Source organism: Centroberyx affinis, unplaced genomic scaffold (genome assembly GCF_046629955.1).
Source record: "Centroberyx affinis isolate AG114_WGS23_722 - 3 ecotype Tasmania unplaced genomic scaffold, CSIRO-AGI_Caff_v1 ptg001917l_1, whole genome shotgun sequence".
Lineage (NCBI taxonomy): Eukaryota > Metazoa > Chordata > Actinopteri > Beryciformes > Berycidae > Centroberyx > Centroberyx affinis.
Genome location: NW_027280280.1, coordinates 47,033 through 63,277, shown reverse-complemented (window position 1 = coordinate 63,277; position 16,245 = coordinate 47,033). Strand labels below are relative to the sequence as shown.

At 42.0% G+C, this 16,245-nt stretch overlaps 1 protein-coding gene across 1 annotated transcript; it reads left to right on the top strand.

Annotated features, from left to right (window-relative positions):
- The first annotated feature begins 7,019 nt into the window (after positions 1-7,019).
- Positions 7,020-16,140, top strand: septin4b (septin 4b). The gene is made up of 10 exons (XM_071530369.1): positions 7,020-7,112; positions 7,344-7,430; positions 7,599-7,722; positions 7,897-8,031; positions 9,120-9,237; positions 9,367-9,468; positions 10,568-10,664; positions 11,292-11,454; positions 12,236-12,335; positions 13,972-16,140. The coding sequence occupies exons 1-10, from the start codon at positions 7,103-7,105 to the stop codon at positions 14,038-14,040; spliced, it is 1,005 nt and encodes a 334-aa protein (XP_071386470.1). The 5' UTR covers positions 7,020-7,102; the 3' UTR covers positions 14,041-16,140.
- Positions 16,141-16,245: the final 105 nt, after the last annotated feature.

Here is a 16,245-nt window from a genome sequence, read left to right as displayed (position 1 = left end):
TGTGAGTCTTCCATGAAGTTAGACCACAATGTTTTGCTGTTAAATAGGGCAGGGTCTTACCAGGTAAGAATCTTGTTTGTTGGTCCACTTTCCAATTATTTTAAGTAGATGAATATTATCTAAACAACTAATTTTCATGGACTAACCTGAAATACTGTTCTGGTATTCATGTTACAGTTCCCTCTGAAAGACAGAGAGATTGAAGATGGCTTTCCCAAAGGAGTTGTAATCTATTAAGTTTGCCTTAATGTGTGATGGAATGATAGTATGCTACTACTATAATCATATTTATTTGTAAAGTTGTCAAAATAGTTACAAGGTGCGAGGACACAAAAACTAGCATTATTTTGGAACATTTATACCAAACAAAAAAGTATTGATGACAGTTGTGGTATGGCTTTGCTGTGTTGGTATGGTGCTGCTCACTGGCAGTTGATTGATCTTTCTATAGCCGGTCAATAGAATGTTTCATAAGCATATTGACGTATTTGCTTCAGACACAATGACCTACCACTGTTGTCTGCTGGCTGTGGTGTTTCGTCAAGGCCCAGTGGAGGAAGTTGCCAAATTCTTGATAATGGGTCTTTCTAATGGGCCTTTTTGCTGCTCTGAGACACATACAGTACATATTGTAAAAACCAATAGACCGGGAACAGGGACAAAGACATTCGCCAATATTCTAACATTCTACATGTGACACTTGATCAGGTCAAATCATTCTGTTGTGCAATTTTATGTTATAACATTTTGAAGAGTTAGAATGTGAGACCCTGCGTAGTCGGACTGCTACCTCAAAGTTAAGCCCAGCCTGAACTGCCAGAATTGCATTGAATCTTTGAAAAAAAATGGGGTTGTGTGGGTGTGGCTGACAAGCAATTCAGGGGATTGGATCCAGGCGAAGGATCTAGTGCTACTGCTTTTGTCTGGCGGGAGGAACTCATATGGCTTAAGAACACTGGGAAAGAGGGTAGCGGAAAAGTTTGTATGTGGAAAAATTGCAAACAGTAAAATCTGATGCTCTCTGCTCTGTTGAACTGCCATGATTATTGAAGAGCAATAACTCTCCAGTCGCCCCTTTCCCTGCTCTGAAGGAGGGAGCAGGAAGACGGGACGCTAAACCCGAGGTTTGCCTACTTCAGAGGACGGTGTGCCAGGCATACCAAGTAGCTTCGATTGGATGGTCTGTCCGGCTGGAAAGGATGATGTCATCGATATAACTACTCTCCATTACAAATGCTTTTGTTCTTGAGCTGTTTTAAGCTCTGTTCTGTCTGGTGTATCTGCTTTCTTTTGAGATCCATTTCATCTACTTTTTCTTTTTCCCTCCAGCTTACTGTCATAATATCAAATAAAGAGCTCAAGAGAAGAGTAGTGTTGTGTTTTTGGCAAGTCAGGCAGCCATGCAAAAAGGAGAGATCCCATCTACAATGAAATTCCTTCCTTTCTTGTATGCCTTAAATCCTTTTCAGCTGTGGCTGTGGTTTTACCTAAGACTTTAATATCAACGATAATCACACCATGGAGTGATAGCCTGATTGGTGCAGTGGGAGAGGAAAAAAGCTGTGCTGTGTTCCAGTTTCGACTTTGTCAATTCACTCTACCAAAGCTGCTTTTAGGGTGCTTAGTGGAAAGTGAGTCTAGTACCTACCTGCACACAGCAATGCCTGCCTCATCACTTAGGTTTAAAGATGGTGTAACCAGATATGTGTGGCTTAGAGAAGAAAGCTGCGCTCCAGCTCAAAAGGTGGGGTCAGCATTCGGGAATGGCACTGAGGGAAAGTGTGCGGATTTCTGAATTTGGTGAAAAGTATTGAGACATGTTCCACAAGAAGGTAATATATTATGTAAGTTTATTACACATAATAAAGGAATTAGAAGAACTCTTAAGAGGGCTGCCCAAATATTAGATCTGGTGAGGCTGTTTTAGCATTTACATCATTTTCTGTGTCATATTATGTTCCACCAACATGGTACATGGTGCCATCTGTGTGTCGACACATTCTTTTGAACACAATAACTCAAGAACAATACATGATAGAAACTTCATACTTATAGTACAGGTTCTCCCTCTAGAGTAGATGATCTGATCCGATTTTGGAGTACCTTGCTGCATGCATTTGCATATTAATGAGGAAAAACTGGACCAAACAACTAATCGATTAATCGAGAAAATAATCGTCAGATTAATCGACAATGAAAATAATCGTTAGTTGCAGCCCTACTTTTCTCATGGTGTGATTGACATGTTCGATGTGCGGACAATACAGTTTGATCTGCACTCTTCTGTTTTAGCCCAACTGTTAGTATTGTTGCATTGAGCCGTGGATGTTACAGCATGTTGGAGTGGGTAGTGCATGTTCACAGCTGAGATCACCAAAACAAGAGAATCATGGGTGTATATGGTGTATATTGTGTGGGGTTGTTGTCACGTCTGAAACATACCTTGCTCTATGGCTCAAAATGTTAAGTTGACACACCAACAGAATAGATTCACCACTGGAGCATGTACCTACTGTGTGGATTCTACTGTAGGTTCAGGGTCGGGCTGTAGCCGGTGAGCGGTGACGTGCAGCTTGTCGATGCTGCTGATAAGGGCCCTGGGGCGCCGGGGAGCTCGATGGGGCTGAAGGACGCAGTGTCCTCTGGGATGGAGGCGTATAAAGGCAGGAGCTATTGCTCTCTGTTCCTGGCTGGAGGCTGGACTCGGCACGAAGAGCAGCTTTTACAGAGGCAGGAAGACAAGGCTTTTTGTTCTCGTAAAGAGCACCACAGGTGAGGCGCTGCAAGAGAGGAGGTGAGGCTTCGTCTGGACCGTGGGGTTTTGTGTTTGTGAAAGTTATGGTTTTATTTCTAATCAGGTTAGTTAGAAGTGATGTAACTGGTATCAACTTTGCTGAGGAATAGTGGGTTTGTGTTTTAATGTCCTTTCTCCGTAAACTGGAGTTGTTGGTCTTTTTGTAACAGATTGCATCCTAGATTACTGAAGGCCTGTTTCTCAAGCTTTTAAACAACAGTGGGCAAAATGTAGCAATATGTACTAATGTGAATGAGCAACATGACTATATCTGTGCTCCTAAATTGTCAAGGGGTTGCTATTGACCAGCTCTCCTATGTAGGTCACAGGATCTACCATGTTGAAGAGGTGATTGGACATTGATCCGTGTGGTTTGGTTGTAGCAAAGGAAAACAGGTCACTGGCATCCTAAGCTGTGAAACTATCAATTTCTTCTCTGCCCCGAAGCTCCAAATCCCAGTGTAATTAAAACAGTAGGCCGTGGATGGATGCCATAGAAAACCTTACAGGGATGACATAGAAACATTTTTTAGGATTACATAAGAAGCCTTTTTAACTGTGGCAGAAGGTAGCAATGATAGAAAGATGTGAAATGTAAAATGTCAAAAAAGTATAGCATAGTTTGCATCAGACTTTGAACCTAAATCCAGTGGGGATATGAAGAAATAAGGCAGCAAACCAAGTACTGACATTAAGATACAAGTAAATCCAACAGGGACAGTAAGCAATGATCATGCAAAATAATGTTTTCTTTTTTGTATTTCTATCACACCGAAATAATGTTGCACACACAATATATGTTGGATTAAAGTTAGCAGTTTTGCCAATATGGCTCTTCTAACATGGATAGCCAAGATCCCAAAAAGTTTCTATCATGATACATGGGTTTTGTTTCCTTTGTTACAGTGATTTCCTGTATTTAAGAAAAATGGATGCCTTTTAGGTCTGAATATGTGTGCACTGACTCCAGTGTGGCTCTACAGATAAGTGAAGTCTGTTTGGGCAGAGGTGCGTGTCGGTGCGCTCTGCGTCGGTGTTCCAATTTTCATCAAACTTTCAATGACTCTCTGCATTATGTAACTCCGGCCAGGCCAGATAATCTCATCCGCTGGCACCGACATCGTCTAGAGTGGTGCGTTTTTTGGAAGCACTGAATGGGACGATATCAGAGGATGTTAAACTAAGTGCACTGGCACAAAACAAATAACATTAGGCAGCGCTGTGATGGCAGATGTCCAGATCGGACCAACGTGACATTTGGAGACTGTGGAAACGACTGTCCTGCAAATGCCATTATGTGTAGTTCAGTCATCTTGCTGATTATTCAACTACACAATCTTGTTTCCTACTTTGGCATCTGCAATCATGCCAGTTGTTATTACTTTGCCTTTATTTAATCATCTCATGTTTTTTTTCTTCATCTACCTTGTTGTCTTCATCTGTCCTTCGTGAACCCTGAACGCGACGCTCTCCTCTTGTCACACCGCCCCCCATTCCTCCACCCCTCCATGCACCAAATCTTCCCATGGCGGATTCTCTCTGGGTCTTGCTCCTTCCTTTCCTTCCCTTGATGCGTCTGTTCCTTGCCCCGCTGAACCTCCGTTTTCCACATTCATGCTACTTCCTGGTTGGAGATCGCAGAGTGCACTGTAGCCCCAGTTGCGATGGAGGACAGTGACCATGAGGCTAACTCTTCCTCAGATGAGCAGCCCTCCGGCCCCGCTTCCCCTGACCACAGCAGGGACCATGAAGCTGAACAGGTACTGGTGACAATACGAAGAACTCCCCGTCCAACTCCCCCTCTAGTCTCAGTCTTTAATTATACATGATGAGTATCGCTGCGTCAGCGAAAGCTTAATTGATTCACCAGTAACAAGCATACTCTCCAGTTATCATTTGAACCACATGCAGTAGAAGGTAAATCTAAGGTTCATGCTAACCAGGGAAGACAAATCCTCCTCCTCATGGTCAAAGCACCCTTTCCAGTTCAACTTAAACTTTACCTGTCGAGCCGCAAGTATTGGTGAGGGTTTTTCTACTGAAAACAAATAAAGTAATAACGTAAAGTAAATAAAAGTTGTTTTTTCACTTGGCCCCAAAGCTCTATCCTGGCTGGTTTTGCCCCACTTAATCACTCTACTCTTACATGTTCTCTCAGCTGGTGTAGACTGCATAAACATAACATCAATACGGATTCACAGTATGGGCCTACAAGCAGAGTTAAATGGCCTCATTGCCCTCTCAGTGCCACTGCATAATTTATCTTTGTGCTAGCTTAGCCTGGGAGGTTTTTAGTGTCTCTGGGGCCGGGAGAGCTTTGGTAATCAGAGTACAGAAAACACACAGCAGCCTGAACTTCTGCAGCATATCCTCTTACAGGTATGCACCAGAGTTCACTTTTATGCTAGCGGTGGCTTCCTGGCTGGTTGGATTGAAGGATGAAGGATGTGATGTAACGGCAGAAACAAGTTGTAGTATCATAACATGGAAGGTAAATTGGCAAAAAAACAGCAAAGGTTTGGTTTTGATTGAGCCCTTCAGGACGATTTTGACTGAGAAACATAGGAAAAGTTTATTGACACACAGTAGCTCCCAAATTTCATCCAGTGGTCAGGGGGATTTATCATCCATGATGGTGGAAAAAGTGACTTCAGATCACTCACTGCCTCTAGCAATGTACAGTGATAGTGATGTCATCATATTGCAGTCTCATTCCGTATCAATTTTCTAGCAATCAAATAACATTCAAATCCACTTTAACTGAATGAACTCTATTTACTCAGTTGTACAAGATGATGATTTGCCTCCAACATGGTCTTTCATCAATAATGATGAGGAGTAATTGCCACCTGACATGTATCCCACATGTTGCATTGTGTCTCGTTCATCAGTATTCAGTGCTGAGCAAGAATAAAAACTTGTTGGAAATCAATTTCCAACAAGTTTGGGAAGGTTGTTGCTAATATGAGAGTGCATCTGCTTAAGTGAAATATCCTCTGACATCTTGATCATATTCTGAGCTTAACATCAGAAACGGTTAATAGCATGTTCTCTGACGTTGGAAGTGAATGCTCAATATTTTCTTGTTGATGGCCTTTCAAGGATTTCTTCCTCTTTGACTCCAGAATTTTTGCCCATCTGCGTTAGGCTCAATATTCACCGTCCCTGAAACGTTTTTCAAGATTGTAACTTTGCTTCTGCGACCCATTCTAAAAACTCTCTTAATCTCTAATACTGACCTTGTATATCGGCACCTCACCTTTCCTCGACCTATCTTTGCCTCCCAACCGCTCTCTTTCTCCGCTCTACCTGTTCCTCTGCACTGCCTCATCCATCCCCTTCAACCTTGGCCTCTCCTTAGCATTCAAGCCATTCAGATGACTCAGAGCTGGAGAACATTATGCAAGACCCTCACCACCATGGAGGGCACCAGCACCACCACCATGACCATGACCACAAGCACCACCCTTTTGGCCACGAGCCCCATGAAGCAGACAGGGAAGCTGAAGGCGAAGACCGTCCCCACACCCCGTCTTATTTGCGGCCCCCTGTGGCGGGTAGGGCGCAGTCGGATTTGGGCTCAGATCCCAGGTTGCCGCTGAACAGTGCGGTGGAATTTGACTTGCCGTCCCCCATCAGCCCCACCAGGCCCAAGAGCCCATGGGGTCGATTTGACCCCTACGACGCTACCGAGGTAACTCCAGGGGGGACAGCCAGGAGAACCAGAGAGGCATTACAGCATCTCTATCTGTGGGTTAGGCTGAGACAAGGTGGCGTGGTTTGTGTGCTGTAGCATGTCGAACTGTGTAAACTGTGCATCTGCAGAGACGGATTGATACAGTTCAAAAGCAGTGCCAGAGCTTGTAAAGGTTATACTAGTTAGATTTAGAAATTACACGTTGTTCATTCTGGTAAAAAGTGCAATTTGTGTTCATTTTCCTCCGGTGGAATGGGTTGTGATAGGTGTTGATATGTAGGTGGCCTTGATCAGTGCTTTTTTGTTTACACTGGATTTTACTACAATACATGTGGAGAAAGTTGAGATTTCCAAATGATACATAAATTGTACTATGACAGTGTGAGTGGGACAACCAATTCCTTTGAGTGGCTGATTGAAGCACTGAAAAATAATTTTTACATAGCCAAATGCACACTGCATAACTTATTATGCTTTCCTGATGTATTGAGTGACCTTCCCTTCTTTTTAATGTCTGTTTTTAGGACCAGGATAAGGAATATGTGGGTTTTGCCACACTGCCAAACCAGGTGCACCGCAAATCCGTCAAGAAGGGATTTGACTTCACCCTTATGGTGGCAGGTGAGTTTGCATATTAGTGGACATTTGATCTTACATTGCTATGGGATTGCAAGCTAGTAAGCCCACTTATGACTTTGAAGAGATTACTAACGACCCTAACCGTAACCCGAACCAATTCACAAGGTCTTAACCTCACTCTTTTTCTCTTTTTCTCTTTTTCTCTTTTTCTCTTTTTCTCTTTTTCTCTTTTTCTCTTTTTCTCTTTTTCTCCTTGTCATTCTTTGTTTCAAGGGGAGTCTGGTCTGGGCAAGTCCACCCTGGTCAACAGCCTCTTTCTCACAGATCTTTACAAGGACAGGAAGCTGCTCAATGCTGAAGGTGAGGAGGCCACAGCTTTTCATATAGTTTTGTTCATTGACTGAAAGCAAGATCAGTCAGTCTATTACTGTGAAGCCTTGCTGAAGCCTTTTTTCTATAATACATCTTTCAAACGCTGAATATTGAAATGCTTATATTAAAAACAATTGTTTGTGTCCCTCCTCCCAGAGCGAATCACTCAAACAGTAGAAATCACTAAGCACACGGTGGATATAGAAGAGAAAGGCGTCAAACTGAAGCTCACCATCGTGGACACGCCTGGCTTCGGGGATGCTGTTAACAACACCGAATGGTACATGTCAAAAAAACCCTCCTGAATGAAAATCACCTCAAAATGAAGCTGTTAATCTTCACAGAGTACGACCGGATTAAAACTTAATTTGAATTCTGTTGTCGTTGAAAAGTCATGCGTAACAGTTTAGCTGTTGTACAGTCTCCATTGTTTCCCTGTGTGTTTCTGCTCCAGCTGGAAGTCCGTGGCCGACTACATCGACCAGCAGTTTGAGCAGTACTTCAGAGACGAGAGCGGCCTGAACCGCAAGAACATCCAGGACAACCGTGTGCACTGCTGCCTCTATTTCATCTCACCCTTCGGACACGGGTATGATACAGTCGCAGTCCTCCTGTATTGCCTCCTTTGCCTTCTCTCTCTCTTTCATTACTACTGATGGTGGGGAGAATGAATACTTACGATGCCTATGCTTGATATTTGCATCAGATCAGCCACCAGTAAAGGAAGGGAAAAAAGCAAGGACAAGACCACAGGCCCATTACCTTCACCCCCCCCCCCCCCCCAATTCTCATGCACCCTTATAAAAACATTCTGTCATCAGCTTTTGTCCTCTCGCAGCCACCGGAGTAATTGAGATTTACAGTAAATGTCTAGTGTACCAGTATTTACTAGCAGTGCATTCAGCCCCATAAATTCTTAATGCACAGGCCATTCTGCCCTGCCTACAGGAAACTGGCAAACGTGAAAATTTACATCTGGTGCAATGCTTAATCGCCCCACCAATCCTTTGTACTGAGTGCTGAGGTGGGACTTTTAAGTGAATTTGTGTGTGTGTGTGGTGGACATGTGCTCTGTTTCACATCATTGCACTCATTGTGGAAGAAATGTCCCATAAACTTAGTGCTGCAGTGCATCCTCAAAGTCACAATGATAGGGAAACTGCTCCCTCTGTTGCCCAGCCTTAGGCATTACCCAAGATGGGTAAACTTCATCAACTCAGCATCTTTCCTATCAGTTACATTTTAGGTGAAGTTGATGTTGTGACCCTGCAGTCATACCCCTAAGATTTTGAAGTCTTTATCTCCATTTGTTTCATATGGCTAAAAAAACAAACAAACGATCATCTAATGGAAGAAATCCCATATTCATATTACCATCAAAATCTAATCGATTGTTCCTTGGCCTGATACCGATCTGTCCACCAAATTAAATGGAAATCCCTTCATAAGTTTTTGAGTCATCCTGCTGACAGACAGACTAAAGGATGGCAAGATAACTTCCTTGGCAGAGGTAATTATAGTCATAGTAATGCAACAGATCCAATAAAAAAATGGCATATTTCAATCATGCTGAAAGCCTGCAAGACTGTGGGTATTGATTGGGCGTGTGTACTTTCCTAGATTGAGAGTGTGTTGTGTCTCGGTGCATTGCATATGTATGTGTTGTATCTCTTCCAGCCTGCGACCTCTGGATGTGGAATTCATGAAAGCTCTCCATGAGAAGGTCAACATCGTCCCCGTCCTTGCCAAGGCAGACACACTCACCCCGACCGAGGTCAAGAAAAAGAAATTCAAGGCAAGACTGGTCCCGATCAATATACTGTTGATCTGTTCATGCATTTAATTGCATAAACGAATGAATGATCACGGCAAATGTGTGTTTTTGGGTCCATCGGTCTATACGTTCTCCTCCCTGTCCCTGCAGATCCGAGAGGAGATTGAGCAGTATGGGATCAAGATCTACCAGTTCCCTGACTGTGACTCTGACGAGGACGAAGATTTCAAGCAGCAGGACCACGAGCTGAAAGTGAGAGCCGGAGCTCCCAAACATTAGTCTTTCCTACAGTAGGCACAAACAGTCTGGGGATAGGTCGCTGTTGAAGCTGACATCGCTCTTTGTAGAAATGTACATGTTCTTGCTTTTCTGTGAACAACCAGCTAAAAGTCTTCTTGCATCTATGCTTTTGTGAAGCTGAGAGGGTGAAAGGTGCAGCATCAGTCCCCTTTTTGTCAAATATGCCACAATATTTGTTGTCAGATTGGAAAACAACAATTGCAAACAGTACAGTGACATGCATTCCCCAAAAAACAAACAAGAAAAAAACAAACTACTTAAATTACAAGAAAATGCTTCACTCTCTGAATCTTTTACACCAGAAAACCGGCTGCTCAAATGAATCATTCAACATTCAGGTTTACTCCATGTGGACATTAAAACCTGAAGAGGTATAATAATAAGGGAAAATGCCGTTCATATAAGATTTAAAATATAGATTTTTTTCATTTTATTTTTCAGGATTCTGTTTTTAGACACTAAACACTAATTAATTTCTGTTGAAGATTCTCATTTTCCTGCTTTTTTGGCCATTTTTCTTTTTTGTTGTCCTGATCACATCCCTGAAGATGAGCCAGTAAATATTATATACTGATGATCATATAAACATGCAGACCATACAGCATGACCTTGACACCTTACAGCCCACCACTGACTAGATAAGTCTTGAAGAGTCAACAGTGTGCCAGTATACTGTATCTCTCTTCGCCTCTGTAGCCTCAGATAACCATGATGAAGAAATAAAGAATGGGAATAAAAGAATGAAGGATGGGAAGGGTAGAAAACTGTCTGGGTAACAGATGGATAGACAGAATGCATGTGAAAAAAGGATCTGAAAATGAGGAAGAGTGAGGATGAAAAGGAAAGACATTGAGGGTACAGGGAGAAGCTAAGGAGGCAGGTGGGGAAAGATGAAAACAACACAACCATTAAACAGATCTGCACTGCACCACTCAGTACTGCACTGCTTCATCCTTAACAACCCATTAACACCCTCCCCTGCCCCACCCAGATCTGTTTGAGACATTATTATTTTTATTTTTATACCCTTTTTCTCTTCTCCCCCCACAAGGAAAGCATCCCTTTTGCGGTAATCGGCAGCAACACGGTGGTGGAGGCCAAAGGGAAGAGGGTGCGAGGCCGTCTGTACCCCTGGGGCATCGTAGAAGGTAAAACTTTCCCCTTTTCTCATCCTTCCAAAGGGAAACTGGTTTGTCTTGTGGTACCAGAATGTGTCTGGGAAACCAGTTCTACAAGTTATTGCTGGTTCAGTTCTACCAGTTATTGTTGGTTGTAAAGTAAATTTTATTTTTTTTTCTGTTGTATTATGAACTGGAACGTAATGTCTAGTTTTCTAGAATGTATTGGGGTGCCAGTTTTGTCTTTCTGCTTTGTATTGTATGATTGCATCCTATAATTCCTTTTACCCCCTTTCCATCAACGACCACAATGGAAATACGCTTACCAGCTTTATTGTGTTATCCTTGACGAAAACTGTACATGGTTTTCCCGTGCTCTATGTTTCTTTTAATTGTCTAATAAATCAAATCAAATCAAAATCAAGTCATTTGTAGAATCAAAAAGTCTTCAGTCTTGAGCTGCATCTGTGTCTTCTGGTGCTGCAGTTTGCCCTTCAAATTATGAATTGACTCTATTTACTCTTCCACATATTGGGGTACATTCAAAAAACTTGTCAGTGATGGTGCTCGTTTAGGGTCATTGATGGATTCTGAGATGCTTGAAAAACACTCTTGACTGTATTTCTGAAAGCCTTCTGTGTGTGTTGTGGTTGACAGTGGAGAACTCGGCGCACTGCGACTTTGTGAAGCTGCGGAACATGTTAGTACGCACCCACATGCAGGACCTGAAGGACGTGACGCGGGAGACCCACTACGAGAACTACCGGGCCCAGTGCATCCAGAGCATGACCCGCATGGTGGTGAAGGAGCGCAACCGCAAGTACGCTCACACCGAATCCGGGAACACACACGTTGGCCTGGATAATGCTAATATTTGTGGATATTTTGCATATTGTATTGCCGTCCATTGTGTGCCAGCATCAAATATAGATGTTTAAAGTACCCATTTTGGCATATATACATTTGTTTATCTATTTTCCTATTTTCTGATTCTCCTATTTCGTTTTTTTTTTTTTTGCTCTAATACGTTGACGCTTGTCACTCAAACAGCATCAGGTGGACAGACTAGAGCAATCAAGTGTAGATCACAAAACAGTCCAGGTGGTTTTGGATTACTTAGGTGTGCCTAGTGTTGCACAGTGCAGAGGACGATTTTTGGTCTTGAGTGTGTGACCAGACAGTTGCTTCTCCAAAACAATGACCAGTGATGAGCGACGAGTGATGACCGGTAGTGTTGTAGTACTCGAGATCAATCTAGGTGGTTTCAACTGGATCAAAAAGACTCATTGAATCATACAGAGCAGTTTTCCTTCACAGCTCCCTGGTGTCCGACTGGAACCTGTTGAACCCAATCACATGTCAGAGTCTGTGGTCAGACCCACCAAGCATTTTAGCAACGGCCTTCTCATTATAATGTTGGAGCAATAAAACAGCAGCATCAAAGAATACGCACATCACTTGATACTAGCTGCTTGGCTTGAAAACGACATGAAAAATTAAATAGCACACTGAAATGCTCCAACATACTGTATATTGCCATTTCGAGCCTTTTCGTAAAATAAATTATAAATATTAAATGTTGAACCTGTTTCTCTCTGCAGTAAGCTGACCAGGGAGAGTGGAACGGACTTCCCCATCCCCATGGTGCCGGGGGTGGCGGACAGCGAGACAGAGAAACTCATCCGAGAGAAAGACGAGGAGGTACGGCACGTCGACCCCGAGCCGGACTCGCACCACCATGATCACAACCACGATCATGAGCACGAGCCCGAACACACTTCAGACCACCATGAGCACTCAGAGCCCCAGCCCAACCCAGAGTCACACCCAGATCAGAGCCATGAAGCCTCTTGATTCTCGTTAGCTGTCAATCACTAACACACACATAACAGATTTTGTGTACCCAGAATCCCTCACAGCACAGTCAGGTCATGTTTGCTGGGTTGAACCATGGATGACCTCATGAAACACAAATTGTCAAGTAATGATTCACTCAAACCTGAACTCCTCTGTCCTCACACGTCCTCTGGAGCTTTGGGTTGGGGGTTGAAACAGAGTTTGCAAGATCAAACCCTTGTGCAAATATTTAAGGCATGATTAGATTTGAGCAAGACGGACAATAGTAGCATTGTGTATGTTGTGTCATCTAGAATTGGACCTTCATCTAGGGATCAGGGGCAAGGCCGAGGTTTTGGACAGAGCTTAATATCCTTTTGTTGGGACAAAAGATACAATTCTGCATCTCCTTAGTGAAGAGTAGAAAGTCCTTGGATCCTTGCCCACATTTACAGACTCTTGCAGGAACACTGTGTAAGCTAGATCAGCATTGGATAGAGGAAATTTCTTAAATGAAAGCAAACCTTACTTGCCAAAGATATGGCACAATACAGTTTTTCCATTTTAATACTGTAGATAAGAGCCATTGATCCCTAGTCACTGTAATTATTTTAGAATTACAATTAAAGTAATTGAAAAGGGACTGAACAGTCATTCATAATTACCATACATTACCATAAACACCTTAATCAAATTAGCTTGATCATCATTTATAATAAATAAATGAGCCTATTTCAGCCTCAGAACTACTGATGCTGCATCTGTCTATTTATCAAACCCCTTGTGTTTCAAGTCCCCTCCTTCTCCCCCAGTTAGTCTTGAGAAATCTATTTATTTCATCAAATAAACTGAATGGTTTTTCCTCATGTGGTTTTTATTTTCTGTGTGGAATGTGGAGATAAGTAGATAAAGATTTTGTCAATGGATGCTGTATTTGACAATCACAATCACATCATAGCATGTACAACACATCAGCAGACTCTAAAATTAGCCACCAGTAAATACTGACTTCACGTTTGCCAGTTTCCAACAGATGTTATGAAATGCATTGTTCTTGTGAGTTTGACAGGACAGGACTTATGACTGCCCCTAAGAATAAAACCTCAATATAACTCGCATAAGACAAAGTGTGTTTTAGGACTATCAACTGCTGTTTTTCTTAATACTCAATATTCTTGAGTATGGGTGAAGAGGCAGTCCCATGAGCCGATGATTCCCCGCAGTCGTCAGCACAGGTCACGTGATCTAGAGAGAGTAGACTGACCTCCCAAGTGATATTGACGTGTTGCATGTGATCACATTGTCAGTGGACACGGCTCTGTTGTCTGTGCAGTCATGTGTGAGCAGTTTGCTTGTATAAGAGGTTGCACAGCCTGTTAACGTTTCCACACCTCACACTGCCACAAATGTGATAGGACAAATTTAAAAAAAAAACTTGATATCTTGTGGATGCCTCACTGCCCAACACTGATATTTTTGTCTCCTCTCTCACACCTCACAGTTGCGGCGGATGCAGGAGATGCTGCAGAAGATCCAGGAACAAATGCACTCTCAGAAAGAAGCCTATTAACGCAGGCCGCCAGTCGCCCCGCACCCATGTACATGTCTCTCTTTAAACTGGGGGGGGGGGGGGGGGAAGCACCCAGAAAAACCTTTCTTCCACTCTAGGACGCTGTGACATCCCAGCGTCTCCACCCAACCACTACTCACCTCATCGCCAGCAACACGCTCCATCTGCATCAGGCAGCGGAGGAGGCAGGAGGCTCGGATGGGATGGTAAGACGTTCTGACATTGTGGTTTAACAACTCTCTGCCCTCTTCTCTCCACAAACTCAGACGTTACGGCACAAACGCTTTACCCTCCACTCTGTTGTTTTCTTTCAGTCTTGTCAAAAGTTAAAAAAAAAAACAGTCATGAACGGTCTCTAGTTTGACGCTTTGTGTTGTCAACTGTAACGGTGTAATGAGTGGAATAGGAGCTTAGGGTGCGTTCTGACTTTTCATATATCTGAATTTCATTTTGTAACATGGTTACAGGTTGTTGTTTGTTTTTTTACCACATAAGGTCTGATATAAGGTTTACATGCAAGTGATTGGTTGACTGGTGACCTGCCCATATTTTTTTTAGCGCATTTTTCTCCCACAAGTGTTTTTTTAAAAATCATTATTTCTGTAGGTCAACTTGCATATATACTGTAATAATTTAATTTTATATATTACATTTGTAAACATTTTTCGCTATCAATTTACATCTGTTATGTGTTTTTGGATTTCTTTGACCAAACAATAGTAAACTGCTTGTCTTAGTGCTCTAGGCTAATGTATGAATGAATGCGTGTTTTCTTTGTGTAGATTTTCCTTCAGCAAAGGTTCCTGTCAGTAAATTTGGTTTAATCTTCATGTGAGGGTTGTTCAGTTTTATTTAAACTCTGTCTTATCAATATCTGCATGTTTATCATCACCAGTTATCCACCCTCAAATGCCTGATAGTGTGGATGTTAGCAGCTCTGCTCAATGTTGGTCAGTCTTGGTCTTAACTTGCATAAGAAACCACTGCTCACTGATTGCTATATCAATATTTAAGATAAACTTTACTTTTTTAATGAAAGGAGTATAGATTTGTTATGTGGAGAGTTTCCCAAAGCAGAGTTGTTTCAAAGTCTGAGTCAGATGAAGTTCACCTCATCATGATAAAACGCTTCCACCAACACACAAAAGATTTGACAGCATTCATCTGATGATACTTGCTAGTTGTTAGATGTCTGATTGGGACCCTTATGACCCTTATGTTGCATGAGGCGAGTGTGTAAGGGACGGGTCGCATCAGAAGCCATGCAGTGTGTGCATGCATTTATTTTTGCATGTGTTGTGAAGGTTATTCAGACTGCAGAATGATCAATTTGTTGATTATGAGGTTCTTTATGGACAATGAAAATACGTATCTAAATTATCTTTGGATGAAAGACATATTGAGATGAATAGATTTTTATTTTTATTTTGGTGTGGTTATGACATGACCTCAATTCAAGGGAACTAATATCTTGGACATGTGCTTTAAACAAGGACAACCTTGAATATTTATCATATAACCAAAGCCAATAATGACAAACTTAATTTGTACTGAGTTTTGGATTTTCCCCTTGCAAAGTTCACATAAATCATTTTACAGTGTGAATTTTGTATCCATCCCAACCTATGGAGATGTTATTAAGAGAGAGAATTTTGTTTTGGAATAACATGAAAGCTAAGAATAACGATCAAAATTATTGAATGAATTTAGGTTTCTTTTTTGTTTTGCACCCCAGTTGCTTTCTCTTGCAAAGCATTCGTGTGGCAAGACACACTTGTTTTTGGTGCTTGAGATGACTCTGCCATGTTTTATGTCTAGGGCCCATTGATGAGGTTTTTGTTGTTGTTTTTGTTATGTTTTTTTTTTTTTTACATTCCCTGAGCTTTTCACCCAGCTCTCAGAGACGATCAAAAACAAGTATCAGAGTCAGGTATTTCTTTTGTTTCTTGTTTCTTAATTTGTTTGATTTATATGGAATTTGTCTTTTGTTGTCATTCTACTTTTTGGAATATATTTATGTAATAAATTTATAAATGTGATGTGGATGGAGAGGACAATATGTACAAATCCTAATATTGTAATAAAAGAAATATAATTTCATGTCTCCTTCATTAGATAGATCGATAGATATGTACATGACTTGTAGTCAGTTAAATGAAATGGAGCAGGACCAGTGTAAGTAGTGTTGGAGGAGGCGAGCGCCTT

Coding starts and splice junctions, on each gene's coding strand:
- septin4b (XM_071530369.1), top strand. Junction 7,723..7,896: donor GCTGTTAACAACACCGAATG/GTACATGTCAAA, acceptor TTTCTGCTCCAG/CTGGAAGTCCGTGGCCGACT. Junction 8,032..9,119: donor ATCTCACCCTTCGGACACGG/GTATGATACAGT, acceptor TATCTCTTCCAG/CCTGCGACCTCTGGATGTGG.